This window comes from Ailuropoda melanoleuca, chromosome 2 (genome assembly GCF_002007445.2).
Source record: "Ailuropoda melanoleuca isolate Jingjing chromosome 2, ASM200744v2, whole genome shotgun sequence".
Classification (NCBI taxonomy): Eukaryota; Metazoa; Chordata; class Mammalia; order Carnivora; family Ursidae; genus Ailuropoda; species Ailuropoda melanoleuca.
In genome coordinates this window covers 174,400,116-174,421,651 of record NC_048219.1, presented here as the reverse complement: position 1 = coordinate 174,421,651, position 21,536 = coordinate 174,400,116, and the positions used below count along the sequence as shown (strand labels likewise).

Genomic DNA, 21,536 nt, shown 5'->3' with positions numbered 1-21,536 from the left:
ATATCAAAAATAGGCGAGTGTGGGAAAATAACATGAAATATTTTGTATTAGTTCATGTGTTAGGTGGTCAGTAAAATTTAAATATGTATTTCCAAATTCTTTCCCCAGGATCACTTTTTAAGAAAAATTGGAATTTTAGGTGGTTGTAACTCAGAGTTGTTAGCCATTTAGGGGAAAAATTCAATTAAGAAACTCTGACTTTTATCTGACTTTTATCATATCCTTTTGGTTATTTTTTTACAGCTATTCCTAATAATAACTTCCATCTAAATGTGTCTCTCTGTTGACAGAACCAGTTTGTATACCGAGATGGAGGTTTTGCTGCAGAGCAAGGAGTACCTGTGCCCTACAGAGCCACGACCAGCACGATCCCAGAAGCTCCAGTTGCTCAGGGGGCTACAGCCGATATGTTTGATGACTCCTGTTGTAACGGCACCCTGCGCAAGCCAGTGGCACCCCACGTGCAGGAGGACAGCAGCACCCAGAGGTACAGCGCGGACCCCACCGTCTTTGCGCCGGAACGGAGCCCACGAGGAGAGCTGGATGAAGAAGGTTACATGACCCCTATGCGAGATAAACCTAAACAAGGTACAAACAGAATGTGCAGAAATGATTGTCATTTGACGTTTCACTTCCATCAAAATGAGCAATATAGTATAGAAGGGAAATTGTCAAACCCCCGGACTACGTAACATTTGTGACCCAAAAAAAGGCCTGGGCTGCTTCTCTCTGTAGCATACTGTCCAAATCCACAGCATTTACACCATCCAGGGGCTTTTTAGAAATCTGAATCTCAGGCACCACCTGAATAGAAATCTGCATTGTAACAACATCCCTATGTGACTTTTATGCACAGTCAGGCCTGAGAAGCACTGATCTAAACTTATCTTTATTGGAATATCTTTATTGAATATTTGAGTGAGGCAGCACATCCCAAGGTTTTAGAACCATGGCTTTATTGGACTTATTGTGGAGATCATAAAGATTGGTATTTGGATGGCACCAATAAAAGTTTCAGTCAGTTCTTTAAAATCTTACATCATTAGGATGATCTTGTTCATTGTAGGAGATTATGATTCCTTGTATGACACATTTCAAAAATTAAAGTTCTGATGCTGCGTTTCCTTTTATGTATACCATCATGTCTTGAAAATATTCAGTTTGTAGTTCTACAAAGCTCAGTGATGACTTTACAAGGTTAGTAGTAGAAATGTTAGACATCCAAATCAAATGACATTTCAATTTTGAAAAAGCCGCTTTCCTTCCAATGTTAACAGCACCACAGAAAGGAGAAGATGGGTGATTGTTATTAAAAACTGATGATTGTGTCTCAGAGTCTGCAGGGTCAAGTAAACTTTATTTTAAGTCTCCGTATGAGGGGCCATTATGTTCTTGAATATATGGCTGTATTAAATTTTATAAAATGTAATTAAGGGATCCCTAAGTACATATTGTAAATAACCTATTAAAGTATATCTATCTAGAGGTAGAGAAAGGCATTACTGTACTGAAGAATTAGATGTATCGGAAGAATTGGATAGTAGCCCAGTAGTAACACAAATGTACGTTTCGAGAAGATTTGGCAGATCCCCCTAAAAGTGTAGTACTCTCTGGGAAGAGTCTGCGCTCAGCCATAGAGTTGTTCTTCCATTTACAACTACAAGGCTGCAAGTTTGCATCAGGAGATAAGTAGATTGCATTGAGAAGAGGTAACATGGACCTTCTAAGAGAAAACACAAGCCAGCCTTTCTAAACTCACTGTTGAACATCCCTTGATTTTGTCTTTGAATACAAGTTTCTATAGATTATTGTACTCTGGCTTACTTCTTGGAGAGTAGAGAATTTTAGTATAGACATTCCTACACTTTCAATTAAGAAGTTTGAGGAACCTGGTAAGGAAAATCAAATGCTGCCTCCCTTAAAAGTCTTTTTTTTTATATACATTTTTCTTAAAATGACCATTGCTTTGAAAACCATTCAAATTCCAACATGTTATGAAGTGAAAAGTTCTCACTACTCCTTTAGGGATGATAATGAAAAGAGTACAGTAGAACAAGAAGACTGCTCAATAGGAGTTTTAGATCTGAATTCTAGTTCAGTACTAGTTGTATCCTTCATACATCATTTAATCTGTTTTCTGTTTATAAAGCTGAAAAAAATACAGCTTGCACTTCTTTTCTCACAGGATTGTTGTGAGGATGACATAAGTTCCTGTCATTCCTATATATGATGGTGGGATAGTCATTACTATCCTTTAACTTGCACATGATGCTAATTACTTAAGTATATCAAGCAGGCCTATATCCAGGAACAGATCACCCTGACTTGATGAGATTATTTTTCTCTACTTGTCAGGCTAAGTGTAGAGGAGAGAAAGTTTGTTCCAGAGTGGTGGCATCTCAACAATTGTGCCCTTTCCTGCCCCAACACCAAAATAGGAATAAAGTGTCACATCTGTGTATACATTAAAAGAGAGGACAAGAAGGTCTACTAGATGTGTAAATGTAGGTCTATACGTAGTCTAGACTATAGACATAGAGGTGGAATTAAATTTAGGAAGAGCAGCATCTTAAAAAAATTCCAGGTCAATATTCTATAGTAATTTATTAGATCGAATCGTGCAAACAGCCACTATTATGACTGCTTTCAACCTACAAAACAATTTTTTCATAGGATCAAACCAATAGTTTGTTATTTTGTGATTATGGTTAGCCAGTGGAAGTAAATGTTCTAATTACACTTTATTCTTAGGCATATCTATTGTCATGCAAGTCAGTTTAGTGAAATGTTAGATGTCTATCAGATTTTATTAGTTGAGTCTTTTCTTTAGATGTTTTCTTTCCTATGCATGTGTAAAGCTTTCTGGGACACATCTGTAATCAAATCCATTTTACCTATATGGACATCACAGCAAAACACACAGACTAAAAAATGCCATTCCTTCACTTCATCCATTCGTCTTGGCATGGAGTGAAGCTATAGACATTTTGATTTTCCAGTACCCTTTTAGAAATTCTAACTTCTCCACATTTAAAAGCTATTTTTAACCCCGATAGATTGTCTTATTTTCCAACAACAGCAAAAAATACTGACTTTTAGAAAACAGAAGCATTTAAACAAGTGGCCTCCTATGTAGGAGAAACAAATGCAATTAGAAGGAAAAAGGAACAATCTAGGGCACAGGAACTCTGCTTTCTGCCTGTGGTGCCTTGTTCAGTCAGTAAAAGTTTTGGCCCACCTACTCTATTTTCATATGACAAAAATAATCAACAAAGTAATCAACAAAATAGTTTTTGTGGAAATTCCTGAAAACAAATCCCTGGCTTTATTGTTCTGGGGGAAAAAAAAGCTAACCATCCTGTATAACCTTTGTCTGATTAACATTGTCCAGAAAATAGATACTAACTGATATTTTTGTATTCCATCAGAATACCTGAACCCTGTGGAGGAGAACCCTTTCGTTTCGCGGAGGAAAAACGGAGACCTTCAAGCTTTGGATAATCCCGAATATCACAATGCTTCCAATGGTCCACCCAAGACAGAGGATGAGTATGTGAATGAGCCACTGTACCTCAACACCTTTGCCAACGCGTTGGGGAATGCCGAGTACCTGAAGAACCATGTACTGTCTGTGCCAGAGAAGGCCAAGAAAGCATTCGACAACCCTGACTACTGGAACCACAGCCTGCCACCTCGGAGCACCCTTCAGCACCCAGACTACCTGCAGGAGTACAGCACAAACTATTTTTATAAACAAAATGGACGGATCCGGCCTATTGTGGCAGAGAATCCTGAATACCTCTCTGAGTTCTCGCTGAAGCCGGGCACTGTGCTGCCTCCTCCACCCTACAGACACCGAAATACTGTGGTGTAAGCTCAGCAGTGGCTTTAAGATAGAGACAAGCCCGCTCCAATTACCCTGCCGCCTCTCTTTCTCTTACGGTCTTCCTTCTATTCCCAAGGCCAGTAGTTTTGACACTTCCCAGTGGAAGATACAGAGATGCAATGATAGTCATGTGCTTATCTAACTTGAACATTAGAAGGAAGAACTGAAAGAGAAAGACAGGAGGAACCACACTGTTTCTTCATTTCTCTGCATGGGTTGGTCAGGAGATTGGAACAGCTAGAGAAGGACCAGCAAATATAAGGCAATACTGCCTGCTGTCAAGCTAGTTCTCAATGTTTTCTCTTTTTCTTTCTTTCTATTTTTTTTTTTTTTAATGTAGATGCCTGAAAGACCCATGCTATCTGTTCCTATCGGTAGGAACTGACATGTACATTTTCAGTACCCTTGGAAATCGTAATAAAGTTTCCATTAGAACAAAAAGATAACCTTTTCTATAACATATGATAGTTACTGAGATTGAAAATCCAGTTACTTTTTCCAACAGTTTCTATCCTGACAAGCAAGAACAGCCAACTCAGCTTTCATAATTTCTTAATCTCTCTCAAAGTTATAACTAGTAATTATGTTTGGAGGGATTTTTTTTGGTCTTTTTGTTTTATTTTGTTTTGCTTTGATTTGTCCCTTTATATCACTTTTACCCCCATATATTTTGACTTTAATTTCTAATTGCAAATATTTTTACATCAAAGTTTCTTATGTGTTGCTATAAATTGACAGAATTGTGAAAAAATATTTTAGTATGGTGAAATGACCATTATTTTAAATATAGAGCCTTTAAAATTAGAAGGGAGGCCAAGATATTAGTCAAGTGTAACATCAAATCTAGCTGTCATGGTTTATACTATTGAATATGTACCCCCACATCCTTTACATTCTTCAACATTTTCTTCTCCATAAATGACAGTATTTGATAGGCAGTTGGTAATGTAAAGAGTAAAAGGGAAACTAAGAGACAGTTCTGTGTGGTTCATGAAAACTACTGACACTTTCAGGGGTGGTCCAATGGGGAATCCATTGAACTGGAAGAGACACTGGATTGGGTATGTCTACCTGGCAGATACTCAGAAATGTAGTTTGCACTTGAGCTATAATTTTATTTGTTCTCTTTCTGAACTCCATTTTGGATTTTGAATGAAGCAATATGGAAGCAACCAGCAAAATAACTAATTTAAGTACATTTTTTAAAAGAGCTAAAATAAGGAAAGACTGTGGAAATGCCAAACCAAGCAAATTAGGACTTTGGAACGGTGCCCAGAGGTTATGGTGAGAGGGCCAGCACATTATCTACAAGTGATATCACATTTGCTACGCAAGGAAAGTTATCCAGTTCATATACTCCACGTGGAGGAACGCAAGTAAGGATTGGCTTGATTCCATGGAATTTCTAGTATGAGACTCTATTTATATTAAGTAGAAGGTAACTCTTGCACATAAAATGGTATAATAAAAAATACACAAACGTTCACAGTTTATAGGTAGGTTCTTGGGTCAAAAGTTGTAAATAAACATGAAAAATGTCTCATGTAATTATTTTAATATCCAACATACTAATCTTTTGATACTTTGTATAATAACACTTTCTTCAAACACATCATCCTAGTTCTAGAACCATCTTTTTATGTATCATTTTAAAAGACTACGTACTAAGATGAGCAATGGGAACAAATGGTAGGAATGAGTCTCCTGGAACAAGAAAATCAGGTAGTCTCTCTTTTGTAGGAAAATCTGCTTCGACAGTTATTTGAATTAATTTTTTTTTTCAAATGTTAAAATTTTGACATCAAATTCAAGTCTGTCGCCAAAAAGAAAGCAATGAGATAAAGAATCTCTGTTGGTAAAGCAGAGTGTTTACAGAGAGAGAACAAAATATAAAGAGATGTAGATTTCTGCCTATTTTGAAAAAGTAAATCAATCCATCCATTCAATGCCCTTGTTTTTTCAACTGATATTTATTTAGAGTTTACTAAAAGCACTGTGTAAGTGGGGAACAGCAGCATAAATGCAATATTATCCCTAACTTAATGATTTTAAGTCAATTACTTGGAATGACATTTGAATTTCCCCATAAGTTCAAGGAATAAGATTTTATGGACTATTTTGTGAGCAGTCATCATAAAATCTGCTGTCGGTTAAAGGATCTTCTGTGAACCCATTTGGAACATGAATTAAACAACCTACAGGCTACTGAAGTTGACAAATGGGATAATTTCAATGTTATCATCCAAACATGAATGAACCAGTAGAAGGATATTGCATCACTGGCTAATTGGCCTATCCGGATTCTAATTTGACCATTAAGCCAACAGCAGGTGTTGGTCTTTGGCCAAGAACGTTGAAGGTGTCAGGACCGGTTTCTTACTAAGTTAGGAGAAATAAGGTAAGCTAAACGAGTGAAGTAGAACAAGGGAGAGGTTTGTAAGATCCCGTCTAGTGAAGTTCAACCATGAAGTTTTCTGGGTTGATGACGGAGAATGACTTAGCGGCTACAGCCCAACAACTTTGAACTCTCCCACCCATTCAGAGGAGTCTCCAGAGAAAGGGGACCTCACATAAGTTCTTATGAGAATTTGGATGTAAGCCTCCCTTTCTAGATAAATCTGTATGAACTCACCACTGACAGCACCCTTGTTGGATACTAGAACTTTATTTTTTTTCTTCTGATTTACAATATTCCTACTTCTTCTGGGATATGGAAAACAGAATCACTTATTTTGAGAAGGAAAGAAAAATAATTTTTTCCTTGTTAAGGTAAGAGAATGTATTCAGTGAATGTAGTTTCCTTCATTCTAAGAACACAAAACCCTTACATATCAGGTAATCTACGACTAACAACTAGAGATAGAAGCAAGTATAATCCAAAAAGACCCAAAATGTTTCACAAAAACCACTTTATTGTTCCTTTTGAATGATTTCTATAGTACATTTTTTAATTTCAGTTGTTTTAGGATTTCTCTCTTATTTTTGTCCCCCTGGAAAAATATATTTCAAAGTGTGTGAAAGAAAGAAAAGTTCCAAAAAGTAACTTATTTAACTCACTAGAGTGAAATTTTAAAATGCCAGTTGAAGTCTGCAAAGTGCATCAGAATATCAAATCCCAGAGGCTAGTTGTATCAGTGTAAACATGCAGAACCAATTAAGTAAATTTGAGGAAAATTAGTAGTAAAATTACACAGACTATATTTTTTAAGTCACCAAATTTTGTAGCCAATCTTGGGGAATCCTACCTACAGATAAGGAAAAACTGTATAACTAAATGGTTGTTTAAAGAACCATTCTTTAGTTCTTAGAAGAGAAAAGACATTCTCTAAACTAGAGTAGACCCAGAACCACAAAGCATCCTGCACCATAAAGAGGTGCTTGGACTACTGAGTAACATTTGGTTTTCCAAATTTTAGTGGTTAGGGTGAGAGTTCTTTCTCAAGTAATATTCCTGAAATAGAATTAAAAACAGTGCAAACTCAAATTTTATTAAAATATACAAACTCAAAATATGAGATTCTCTTTTAGTAGATCAGGAAGAATGACTGATTATTTATATACTGAGAAACAGAAAAGAAGAGAAGAGGTAGTGCTCTAAGTGCTATAATGGATGTGTTAATACCTTCTAAAAGTAGGACGTGACATGAAGATTGTGCATATTCTCGATGCCGAGGACAAGCCAGTAGAAGGTTTGTGAGGTTCTGCTGCTAGATGAAGTTCAAGGGGCTAGCAACATGCTTTTTGAAGTGTCAAAGTGAAAGGAAAGTAAAATTGTTTCAACCTGACAGGGAAGGATGTAAATACATGTTTTCTAGAGCTAACTAACTTTTATTTCAAAACTTGAATTATTCATCCGTCTATAACTGTTGATTATTTAACTAGTATGTAGTTCATAAGGTAATAGAAAAGGTGATCATGAGAGCATGTATATAGCTGGGCAAAACCATGATAATGCTGTAAGATGTAGATTTAGTTAGGTTATCAGATAATAAATGGTTTTAATATTATTAAATGAATCAAACTAGAAAATTAACCACAAAATATTATGTAACAAAATAAAATGCAGCATATGAAAACATAGGATGGATTTTGCATAGAAAAAAAATAAGTTTGCCATTTAAAATCGTTATTTGTTAGGGTTAGCTGAAAGTAGGCATATAAAGAGCTGGTTCCACTTTGAAAAGTTGCTTTCAAGCATTGCAATTAAATTTTTTCTCACCCTTATTCTTTTACCGTTCTTAATTGCATTAAGTGTAAAGAGAACATTTTTTACATTTGTTTTTCAAACACCACCTTGCAGAGTTTAACAGGCAAATATGTTACATGACTTTAGGTAAGAGGTCTTCAAAATGAAGTAAAGGAAATGTACATGTTCTATTACCTTATGCAGAGACAAAGATTGAATGGTGCCATTTAGTAAACAAACAAAATACATTTAATTTGTGAAAGGTCCTTTTTTTCCCATGTTACCTTCCCATTTCCAAAAACAAAAGGAAGCAATTAGTTAACAATATTCTGATAAATAATGCTAAACCAAGCATTTCAAACTGCTGTTATTTCCATTATTTTGGACTCTTGCTATTAGACAGATGATTTTAAATATTATATTGCAAATGAGAAGTCCAGGTGTATAAACTTCTAGTCATTAGAAAGCCAGATAAACTAAATTGTGTATATGCCAAAAGCAAGAAAATTCTGCTGTGCCTCTCTTTGTGTATATGGAATTTGAAGGGCAACCTTGTACCCATGTAGATTCATGAAGGCAGACTCATGTCTCCTAATTGCCATTTGTTTAAAAATGAATGACATTATACAGAGTAGATTAGGTGTGGTTTTAAAATAACAGTGATCAGCAGAGACCTTGATTTTACTAATATTACAATGGGGCCAGCTTTTATACTTCTGGGTAGAATGAATACATTTTCCTAATCCCAGAGATGCCTTTGCAAGAGTAGTTCTCTCCATACTTACAAGCATGAAGCTGTCGTGGGCACCATATTGGGCAGGAACCCTTGCGTTAGTATGGACAAATGGCTTTTAACACCATGGACTCCTTCATTCTTTTCATTAAAAGGCAAATTTCTATAAAATAGTAGAAATTTCAGACACTCTGTTCAAGTCCCATGCTTTTGCAGCTGTACAAAAACGTAGGCTGTGTCACTTTTGCAGACTCCTGCCTCACCTTTTTCCCTCCAGGTGATATTTTGGGCAGAAGAAAATGCTTCTCTTTCAGTTATGAGCTGAAAACACTCTAAGCCCCAACTTCCCGGGGGTAGTCTCCTTCTTCTCTTGGAAATTACCCCTTGACAGTCAGCTTTTTGAGTAAGTGATTATCTTGTTAAGAGTCACAGAAAAATTAATTTCTCTCTAGACCTTAGAGAAAAATACCACCCTTGCTTCTTTCCCCATTGGCACAACCACCTCTGTTCTCTTCAGTTGTCTACCCCCCTCTTCAAAGTGGCCCTCTTCAGGCTGTACCTCTCTGAAGCCATAGTGGAACTCTGAGGTCCCACACATTGCTTTGTGAAACACTGACTTAGCCTCTGCCCTCAAATGCCTGACTTTTCTATAAATGATTCTAGCAATGTGGACATTGTTTAAAATACTTCTCAAATAAATTACTGCACAGAGTATACTCTATGATATTAAAATTATGTTTTTCCATAAAGATCAATTCTCTTACAATATCCTTCTCTGCAGAAATTTGAGTCAAGTCAGCCCTGTGATGAATCTGAAACCATATGTGCACATACCCGTGGTAGGTCTTAGATTTAATCTTTTCATTAAAAACTTAACATATAATCAGAAGTTAGTTTTGCCAGGAAATTAACTTATTTACTTTACATAGTTATTTTATTCCTGATCACAAATATTTTACAGCTGCTGTAATTTTTTTTTTCACAAATGAAGAGTCTTATTATCATAAAGGTAAAGGCTATTCAGCTTTGAGAACCACCTGTAATTCTTTATTGGATCATTCATCTATCTGACAAATACATAACGAGGGCAGTTTCACTGCAACGAAAATCCATGTTGTCTAATAAGTTCCACTTTTTTTCCCTCTGCTTTTGATTTTTAAGGACATTTTTCTTTCAATGCTCTAGCAAATTTTACCCATATCATGAGAAGTGGTTATATTTGTACAAATATACAAATATACGAAAACAAAGTTTCATACCTGTAGGCAATAGTCTAATTTGTCCAAACCACTTTGCCTTTACTGCTATTTTTTATCCCTAATGTGTAGATGTTCCCCCAGCTTGCAGCTCTTTGGAAAGAAATCAAATCATACCTCCTATATATTGACATAACCTGATTCTCGAGTATCATTTCCAGATTCTTCCGTTAACGGGGGTTGTACCTTTTCCCTAATGTGAGAGTCATTTTCCTGTATATTTCTGGATGTCTCAGGGGCTGGGAGGGGGGGAGTGAGGGGACTACACCATAGCACTCCAAGAACCCTTTTGGGATTACTCCAGTAATCAAGTATGGAAGTTATTTTCTAAGTGTAGATATGTAAGCTGTTCTTTTAAAGTAAGGTACTTTGAAAAATGTAGCATAAATTGGTACTGCTGTTAAATGGGTCGATTATAAAACTGAGCAGCTGTGTGAGGGCAGCTAACTTTGAATGCACACCTCATGGCTGGTGTGTCTACATCCCTGTCGTGAGCACCAGGGACTCGCGTTGCCGCGTGTCTCAACTGCATCTTTATATGCTATGATTAGTCGCTCATCTCTTTCTTAGGCACCGTTACAGCAAGATCAAATGAAAATGAAAACAGTCTGCAAGACAATTCATAGCACAAAAAACAAAGTCATGTTAAATCTTCTCTCAAACACTCATCTCACACATGCATCCAAGTAGTTGACTCAGATCAGTTCAGGTGATAAAGGGAGACATTTTACCGAAAAAGCAGAGGCTTAAGGTATTATATACATTTGTATTCATTTCCTTATGTTCTTAACTTGTAAACAGAAAACAAGCCCTCTCTCTTGTGAAGTATCTTCAAAGGGCAGGGGTGCAAAAATACCTAGCTGGTAAGCCATCAATGTTTCATTTAAATCCCAGTGTTCAAAGTTAGCTGCCTTTTTGAAATAAACAAACAAAAAATACTACTGTATGTTTGAAAATGTGAATAGTATTTTTATAGCTTGTTAAAGACATGGCTAGTTGCATTTGTAAATAAGGGTAATGTTGCTTTGATTTTCTTTTGTGGACATCTTTATTTGGGACATAATGTCTTTAGGATTGATTTGTATATAAGTAATTGGCTTGTGATTGTTTCCTTTTGGTTGGAAGTTATCATTTTGACATTACTTGTGATTCTGTGTTCAGCACTATTGTGACGTGTTCAACCTCTGCACTCGCTTACACAATAGGATATGCCAATTGTGTGTGGTGTAATGTTATTTTGATTTTTTTTTCTATTTTATCTATGAAGGATTATGCACTTAACACATACTAACTTTTTTAATGTTAGGTATATTTTTAGTATAATTTCCCTTATTCTTTCTTCTCCGCCAACCCTTCACCCCATTCCACTTTCCTTCCCCCAATTTCTGTTGTTATTTGAGAATGAGGGACAAACAGTATTTTAAATTTCTGTAATTAGGCTTTTCAGTTAGTTCTCAAGGATCCTCTCTTGGCTCTTGGGAGAGAATTGTACCCGTATAAGGCAATTATAGATGCGACCTGCTTTGCCTCATTCCGTACTGATCATCCCAGCTGGACAATTTGAAAACTGTTCTGCCTTTTTGTTACATGAATCTGTCAGAAATATATTTTTAATTTAATATAAATGAAATTCAATAAAATATGAAACAAATGTTCTCTTCTGTGTCAGAAATTTGTTATAAGAAAAACCAATTAGGAAAGAGGAAGACTTGTTCTAGATTTAATAATTTGAAGATGTGAATATGGGCTTATTTTTGTCCACATTTATGAATGTCATTAATTATTCCTTGGAGCGCTTCAGTTGTTTGGAATGTGATACATTCTGTATGTTTTTGCAATCTAGTGCGTATGCCTATTGATGTGTACAGACTTATTCCTCTGTGCAGACCATGCTTCATTAACTCGGTTTGTTTCTTTGACAACAAATATATATATATATATATAATATATATATAATATTTGGTAGGTTGTATCCAAATAACAGTAACAGTAACAGTAATATTTTCCTATAATTCTTTTCTTTCTGCCCTCTTGGCAATTTACACAAATTGTTCTGGCAAATCTTTTGTTAAAAAGAATATCAAATGTTAGTGTCATGCTTAAAGAGCAGGAGAGGGAATGGGTCCATAAATAGTCAATGGACTGCTGATTTGAGATGAGCCCATGGAAATGTGTGAGAGTAATTTTAGAGACACTGATCATGTGAAAAATTTCCTCTCTTAAGTTTCTTATTCTAAATTTTCTATTTCAAATATTGTTTCTTACTCCTTCATACTGCCAAAGTGTAAGAAATTTTAAGATTCCAATAACTTCTCATTCAAGATTCTATCACTTTTTCAAACTACTTGATTATATGATATCATATGATCTCAAATGAGTCAGTGGACAGAAAATATATTTGTCAACATAATAATTGGAGTAAGTTCTCCTAAATCTGTTCGCATATGGGTCTTTAAAGATCCTGTTGATTGCACCTCCTACTATTTGCATGGACACACACGTATTCTCTTCCTTAGATATTTAGACCCATTTATTTGGGATCACTGTCATTTCGTTGTGTTCAGGGTGAGATATGTCAAGACATCAAGCATTTTAAGCCACAGACAGACTGAAGAAGAGAGAGAAACAACTTGTTCTAATGCTTTAGGGTATAGTTGACATTTCCAGTGACATCATATTAGTTCAAACCACAAGTTACATCGTGCTTTACCACATATATACTTATTCCACATATGTTGATTCATTTGGTTCATGACACCCTTTTGAGATAGTGTTATTGGAATACTTCTGGTCATCAGATAAGGAAAATGAGACTAAAATAACAAATTTAGAGTCACGCGACCATGACTACTAAGTGGTTGTAGTCACCCTCAAAGCTGCATCTTCTGACTTAAATACCTTTCTTTCTTCTACTTAGTTAACCACTTCTTTTTCTTCCTCTGCAACGAGGAACCTCACTCTGATCACAGCGTACTTCATGCTGACACATTGACTCAATTCAAGATCACCGGTGGTCTTCATCAGTCCCGTGACAACTGATCTTATAAAACTGAAAACTCTCTGCTTTCTCAAACTACACAAAAGCAACTCATCCATGATGACGAGTCAGGTTCCTTTCATTCAAGAAAGATAAATGCACCCTAATCATGAATAAATAGATTTTTTAAAAATGACTGTGGGGAGAAACTGTTGATTGTATCCTTTTCTCAGGGTCCTTTAAATCTGCCCAGTAAAATCACCACTTGTTCCTTACATGCATCAGAGAATATAGCATATAACTACTTTTATCTCTAGCAATTTTATTACATAATGTTAATATAAGCCAAATCTCACATGAAAAACAATAATTTTCAAAATACTTGGTAAATTTCCTAGGATTTACTACCTGCTAAACAGCCACTAGAAACTTTTTCTGAAAAACAGCATAGAATCTGATCCTGATCCAATGACAAAACTTCAATCAAAACGATGATGGTAAGAGGAAAAAAATTATGGGAAAGCTGTGAGTTATATAAGGGAGTAGAAGAGACTCCAAAATGACTGTCACAATTCAGATTTGAATTCACAATTGTTTAATTGTATAAGCCCTGTGGAAAGATACATATCTCTGTATACAGATCTTACTTGACTTATGATGGAGTTATATCCTGATAAACCTAAGTTGAAAATACTGTAAACCAAAAATGCATTTAATACACCTAACCTACCAAACATCATAGTTTAGCCCTGCCTATCTTAAACGTGCTCAGATCACTTACATTAGCCTACAGTTGAGCAAAATCACCTAATACAAAGCCTGTTTTATTATAAATTGTTGAGGGGCTCCTGGGTGCCTCAGTTGGTTAAGCATCTGCCTTCGGCTCAGGTCAGGATCCTGCAGTTCAGGGATTGAGCCCTGCATCTGGCTGCCTGTTCAGCAGGGAGTCTGCTTCTCTCTCTGCCCCTCCCCACCACTTGTGCTCTCCCTGTCAAATAAATTAAAAAATCTTAAAACAATAATAATAATAATAATGAAGTGTTGAATCCTCATGTAATTTATTAAGTACTGTACAGAAAGTGAAAACCAGAATGCTTATATGGCTCCAGAATGGTTCTAAGCATATCGATTGTTGACCTGGTGATCACATGGCTGACCGGGAGCTGTAGCTCACTGTGCTGCCCAACGTCGTGAGTATTTAGTACATGTCACTAGCCCGGGAGGAAACCAAAATTCAGAATTCAAAGTATGGTTTCTACTGAATGTGTTTCATTTTCTCAACATGGTGAAGTTGAAAAATTAAAAGTCAAACCATCATAAGCCAGGGACTGTTTATATATATATATATATATATAAAATACACACACACACGCATACCTATACATAAATATCAAGAGAGAGACTATATAGAGACAGTATATTACATAAAATATTTCAATGTTTTTACATATTACAGAATTTCATACAGAATCCCTATTTTCAAATGATTTCACTACAAGCCCCAAGATGTGTATCGTACTACAACTCACACGCATGAAATTGTAAACTGAAGAGGTGCATAGTTAGCTAATTGTATTTCCCTCCACAGGATCATCAAGCTGCATGCTAAACCATGGGGAGCAAAGCCACTAGACAACCATTTTAAGATTAGAAACAGAAGACTGTCACCCAGATAGCAATTTTAAAGCTATAAACAGAACAATTCACCGCAAGATAGCAATCAGGAGACTGTAAACCAAATGGTACACATGAGACATGCAAATATTGAAATACCTGCTCTTGCAAGTTATCCACAGATTTTTAAAAGAAATACACTTATCTCGCAAACCTGTTTCTACCTATTTATACTTCCAAGAAAAGTAGCGTGTTGTACAAATTGATACAATGCAAGTTTTTTGCCTCTTTTAGGAACAAAGAAAAACAAAACTTCCAAGCTTTAAAGACATATTCTATTACCTGTCCACTGATTCCTATGAGGCACATATGTACCATAGAATATCCTGAAGATAAAATCTTAATATCTCATTCCAATTATCTTAAATATCTCCTTATGTCATCTTCTCCCATGTATTACAGGGATTTATTGATTCATCTTTGCCTTTACTCAGTGCAAAGCTATTGTATTTGTGCGGATTTTTAGCCATTACAACTTTAAAATAATAATAAACATTGATTAAATATTTCACTTATGTCTGACCCTCTATTAAGAACTCTATATTCATTACCCAACCCTGTAAGTTGGGTACTATTATTTTCTTCTTTTCATAAATGAGAAAAGTAAAATTCTAGAAAGGTTCAAAAGCTTGTGCAAGGCACACAAAAAGTGGCGTAGCTGGGACATGTATCCACTCAACATCAAAATACTTTATCCCTGAAGCTGTATTGTATTTATCTTGTAAAATTAATAATGAGGGAGCAGGTGTGGTTTTTCCACAGTGCAATAAATATAAGTTTATTTTTTCCATAACAAAACATAGCGTCTTTCCCAAATCTCCAGTTTATCTAGAAGCAGCAAACACAAACTGACCAATTAAGGATTTTTCAAAATTAATTCAAAATATATTCAGTCAATTTAAGGTTTTCTCCTATCACTTTATGTCAGGGGAGACATAACTTCTAGGGCCTATATTAATAGATTCAGTAGTGACGACAAATCAACCCTAAAATATCATTGGCCTATCATTCAAAGCTTCTTTCTGCTATGGGATCTGACAGCTTTCTTCCAAATGGTCCTTTAGGGGACCCATCATACTAGCGTCAGCTGTGGCTCATCTATACCAACATGTTACCTCCAGGATTGCTGTGACAGAGAAAAGGATGTCGGGGGTTAGACAGGGGCTTTCACGGCCACAGCCCAGAAGTGACATATCACTTCCACTCACAATCCATTGGTTAAAACTAGTCACCTGGTCCTACCCATGTTCAAAGTAGCTGTGGGAACATGTAGATATAAATATTGAGTGAACATAAATTCTTCCGACGCATGGCTGATGTGGCATTATGACAAAGAAGGGAAATGTCTAGTCCTTGGCCAATATATGATGATAGCATCCATTAGGATATATAACGTTGCCCTGATTATTGGTAATGATCCATCTTCTTGCTCTGTCTTACACCAAAATATCTACATTCCTATCTGTTGTCCAGCTATTTGGTCTAACGCATATTCCACTACCATACACCGTTAAGGTGACCATAGTTCTTGGACTCTCCTGTTAACCCCTGAATCTTTCTAGAGGATACAGTAAAATTTGCTTGCTCACATCACATTGAGGATCTAGAAATTTGGCCCTGCTACCTGAGGCTCCCCATGCTGACATATCTACCTTATTGCTCCTGATTCAAGGATATGTGGAATTCTGTGAAGCCACTTCTCAAAGCTACCAGCGGAAAGTGGGTAATCATTTTCACTTCCAAACTTGACCTAAGGGAGGGTGCAGAACAAAATCATATTTCTGTGGATAGAATCAAATTCTATTCATGGGCATCCACCAGAATCTCTCATTTTCCTCTTCATCTTAATTTTTCCTCTCCAAGTCAGAGTTTTACTGATTGCAAAGTGGGATTGGTGGGGAAGGAAGAGTATTGCAAAGAATTGGATCTGTCTAATCAAAATTTTTCTAAATAGTGAATTTAAAAGCCAAGTTTTTGTTATTTTTCTAGTTCTGCTCCCCATGGTACCATGGAGATCTCCCATCTTGTGGCGTGGAGGGTTTCTCACTGACTTAAAAAAAAAAAAGTGTGTGTTGAGGGGCAAGTTATGTACTAGGTAGTAGGCTAAGCAAATTACGTGAATCATCTCACTTAATCTTTATAAATTATCAGGTCAGAGCCGTATTTTAACATTTGTTAGTTCCTGATGATGGTGGGATAATAATAAATGACCCCCAGATAGAGGGAATGTAGAATTCTTTATTACTTCAGCTCTGTCAGTGAGAAAGCTGCCGTGCAGGGCTACAAAGGGGGTATACCTAGAGGAAAGAGGAAAAGTAAGCTGGAACTGAAGGATGCAGCTTATATGTGGCAAGCCAGACGGAGTTACAGAGATTTCTTGGGCCTCCTATAGATTGTTTTGAATAATTCTGCAGGCCTAAGGAAGAAGGATGTTTGGCATCTGGGGCCTCTGGCAGTTGGATGTGTGTGTGTGTGTGTGTGTGTGTGTTGTAACCCAGGAGTGCTAGCATCTGATAAGGGAAAGGATTGGAGTGCAGTCTTAGCAAACCTCCCACAAAGGAATTTTCAGAGTTTTTAGCCATGATCTCAAAACTGAGTCAAGACAGCACTTATGAAATATTACACTACAAGGTGTCATGGCTCCTCCTTCTCAGTCAAAGTAACTGAAATACAGAAGCACTAAGTCACTTAACCAAAGTCACACAGGTGGGTCTTTGCCGTACTGGCAACAGGAACATAACTGCTTAACATTCTACAGAAAACGATTGTCTTCACTCTTGTTAAATGCTATACTCCCCCTAACTCTCTGTGAATGACAGATAAAGTAGTAATCATCCTGAAAGTATTCAGTACTCCAAGGGTCAGATGGGTCAACTTTACTATCATGAGACAAATATACATTTCTGTTCCAATGTTATTTAATTGTCTAAGCTAATTCAAAGACTATATAAGTTGAAGATTCCTATGATGAAAAATACTGATATCTTTCTTTTAGAATAGAAGGGACATTGCTGAGAAGATTTGAACACTGATCTGGGCTGAATTGGAATTCTCATTAAATACAGTACCAGTCCTACCATTGTTGTCAAAGAACAGATAACAAAGTACTAATCAGATGTTCTGCTGTTTCCCTGCCTATTCAGATACTCAGCCTGAATTTTAAGGTGAAGGAAGAAGAGAAAATATTGGAAAATAGGTCTGGTAATATCAACCAGAAGAATTACAATTTATCAAATAAAATGGTTCTAAATGAACTGAACTGCTTGAAGAAATTTTTTCAAACATGAGTATTTTCTTTTCTTTTTTTAATTTTAGTCTTCTGAAAAAGTTTTAAATTTATTTAAGAATAATGGCCAAATTTACCATTTTGACAGTAAAAGCTCTTTATGATAATCTGATCCATAGATTTCAAGTTCCAAATGCCTACAAAGTGGAACTATATGGTCTAGTCACCCACTCTGATTATCCCATTTCAGGAAACTCCCAGAAATCTAAACAGTTGGGAAAATTCTATCCACCCAATTGTAAATGTGGACCCAGAGGGATATAGGAAAGGCCCGTGTGCAAAGAAGAAACATATATAAATGGAAGTTATTGATTTTTCAATGGCCTTCTCTTTTCTGTCAGGTGAAGAGTTTGTGTAGAAGTGCAAACTCCTCACCTGACAAAAGAGAAGGCCATCGAGGTAAGCCTCTTAGATTCAGTTGCTCAGAAAGATTGTTAAACAGATGAATTCTAGACAAATATCGAATACCGTCTTGGCAGGGAACAGAAATGGCAACACAGACGATATGGCTAGGGAACTGTGGGTGGACTGGAGACGTTATGGTGTGGGGGTCTGACTACCACCTTGAAGCTTTCTGATTCACGAGACTAAGTAGCAGGCTATATTCACAGTCAAGAGCAAAAGTAGAAAAAGGAAAAGAAAAAAGGTATGCTTTGGAAGGAGTCCAGAGAAGTCAGGCACAGGCTTCTGAGTCCTTCTCTTTTTGATCATACAAGATGCATTTGTCCCTCTAGTTGGGAACTGTGGAGATGCATGCAAAGTGTCTCTGCCCAGGGAAGCCTGCTCAAGTCTCAGGATCCAAGGTTTGTATGAAGAGCTGATCACGTAGGCACATCCTGCTCTGCAACCAACCGTGGTAACTGAAATTCAGAATCCCAACAGCGAAATCAGGAATATCACCAATCTTCATGTTCGCGTAAATCAATGCTGACAAGTTCTGACCAGCTGGTACAGCGTCCCCATCCCTCCAGGCGCACATAACAACATCATCGATTAGTAACATAAAAAGGGTTCTGAGGGCCACATTTCCAGAGGTTAGTCAAGTGTCAATAATGGTTCCAGGCTCCCTTGGAAGCATGTAAGGATTAAGCAACCAGACTTGATATGCAAACTCTTTTCCCACATCTGTGTTGACATGTTTGGGGCAGGATGGGAATGCAACCCAATGATTACATTCCCCTGCCTGCCCCCTGACCCAGCCCACAGCTTAAGGGAGACATTAGCGAGTATCACTCTTCGCTGTAGAAGATGGCAGGTTTGATATCTAGGAAAATTCTCTCCAGCTCCTTGGGGATAGTAAACTAAAGGAAGGAGTTCTGGTGAGTTGCTTTGTCTTTTTTCCCAATAAATAGATGAACCCAGGAGGCTAATTTTGTATTGAAGTCCTTCAGTAAGGAGGGCTAGCCAAGTGGTTCTTTCTAGGCATGATGGAATTGACCCCAGAAAGTCATCAGATAGAGCACAAACTCAATATTTTACCTATCTTGGACAAGTTGTTTTTAAAGTTACTTTAGTTTTTGGTTTACAAATAATTCATATTTATCGGATAAAATGAGAAAATACAGATGCAAAGAATAAAAATTTAAAATAATCATATGCCATCGTATCATATACATATCCTTAAATCCACACAGAATGTTTTGCAAACATGAGATTGTTTGCTATATATGTTTCATTAATAGATGTAGGATTTTTTTTTTCTCCCTCAATATATCATGATCATTTTCCAGGTCCATAAATACTCTTTTAAAAGTTTATTACAGGTACATCTTCTTGTATTGTCTGGAAATACTATATTTTTAACCAAATTTTTTATTGATGACATCTACATTGCTCTGGCCTTTCATGTACATCATACATTATTTTCTTAGGACAAATTCTTGGAAGTAGAATTTTGGAGTCAATCAATGTGCACATTTTTTAAGAGACTGTGAAAGAATTGTTCAATTTGCCACCATTTGCATGTCTGGCTTTGGGGGATCTTTGTGGACAAACTCAGAATCATTTAAAACAAAATAAAAACCCACAGAAGGACCAATTTTGCCAGTTCAGTTCTGGAACTCACTGTGACAGTATTGCTAGGGAAACTGTGAGCTCCCTTCTCACAGAGACCTTTTGTTTTTTGTTGTTTTTTTCCAGTATGAGAGAAATGAGCAAGGAATGAGTTAACAAGCCAAGAGAAAATTGATCTGAGATCTGAGGCCAAGATGGTTTTCTTTATAAAGTTGTCTTTAACACAAGAGGCAATTGAGCAGGGACACAGATTTTGAAGCCATAAAAATGTCTTTTCCTCATTTGAATGACTTCATCCTCAACCACAAATGGTAACTCCAGAGTTGCCTTAGCGTTGTGTTAGGGCCCTGTGAGTCTCCCTTAGAGGGTGTGAAATATACCCCCTCAGCGTTCTTTTGCTACGTATTAAATACCCCAGCTGGCATTGATGCTACTTTGTGTTGGGGTCCATTCTTTTATTGGTATTTTATTATACCCCGCGCCACCACTAAAGATACCATTTCTGCTGCAGCAAATCAGAAAAGATAACAGATTATACTAAATTTTCTATTAAAAAATAGGGATTTTATAGCTGCACTTTGAAGATGAGATCCTTACATTTATTTACATATTTTTAAGATGAACCTATACAGGTTATGCAAATACCTTCACTTTCCTTCTAATAGTCTTACTTGCTTAGAGCTCTTGGAGAAGTAACCTCACTCATTCCTACAGAAAATCAAGCCCCCCCCCATGAACAATTATAATGTATATTCGAAATACAAATGACACCGTGCTATCTGTTTGAAAGGAGTTGAAATTGAACTTGCCAGCCTTTCTTTCTCTCATCTATGGAACATAAGAACTAGGATGATCGGTAGGGAAAGAAAGGGATAAAGAAAGGGGGGGTAATCAGAAGGGGGAATGAAACACGAGAGACTATGGACTATGAGAAGCAAACTGAAGACTTCAGAGGGGAGGGGGTGGGGGAATGGGATAGACTGGTGATGGGTAGTAAGGAGGGCACGTATTGCATGGTGCACTGGGTGTTATACGCAACTAATGAAGCATCGAACTTTGCATCGGAATCCGGGGATGTACTGTATGGTGACTAACATAATATAATAATAAAAGAAAAAAAAAAGAAGGGGGAATTAAGCATGAGAGACTATGTACTATGAGAAACAAACTGAGGGCTTCAGAGGGGAGGGGTGGGGGAATGGGATAGACTGGTGATGGGTAGTAAGGAGGACACGTATTGCATGGTGCACTGGGTGTTATACGCAACTAATGAATCATCGAACTTTACATCAAAAACCAGGGATGTACTGTATGGTGACTAACATAATATAATAAAAAAGTATTATTATAATAAAAAAAAAATGAACTTGCCAGGCTTTCAAGCTACCGCCAAGACTGCTTCCATTCCATTCCATACTCTTCCAATAGCAGCCACTGCAACTATTTTTATATTATATCATTTCTCACACTGGTAACTGTGCTTGGAACACAATAAGAGGAGCGTCAGTTGAAGAATTTAGATGAG

The 21,536-nt window shown here is 36.7% G+C and overlaps 1 protein-coding gene across 5 annotated transcripts in view; it reads left to right on the top strand.

Moving 5' to 3' along the window:
• Nucleotides 1-8,721, top strand: part of ERBB4 (erb-b2 receptor tyrosine kinase 4) — a 1,065,595-nt gene extending 1,056,874 nt beyond the window's left edge. For all 5 annotated transcript variants that reach the window (XM_034655108.1, XM_019802141.2, XM_019802140.2 and 2 more), the window contains 2 exons: nt 291-588; nt 3,429-8,721. In XM_034655108.1, the coding sequence (XP_034510999.1) occupies nt 291-588; nt 3,429-3,874 (744 nt within the window). In that variant the 3' untranslated portion in view covers nt 3,875-8,721. The remainder of the gene's footprint in view (nt 1-290; nt 589-3,428) is intronic.
• Nucleotides 8,722-21,536: the final 12,815 nt, after the last annotated feature.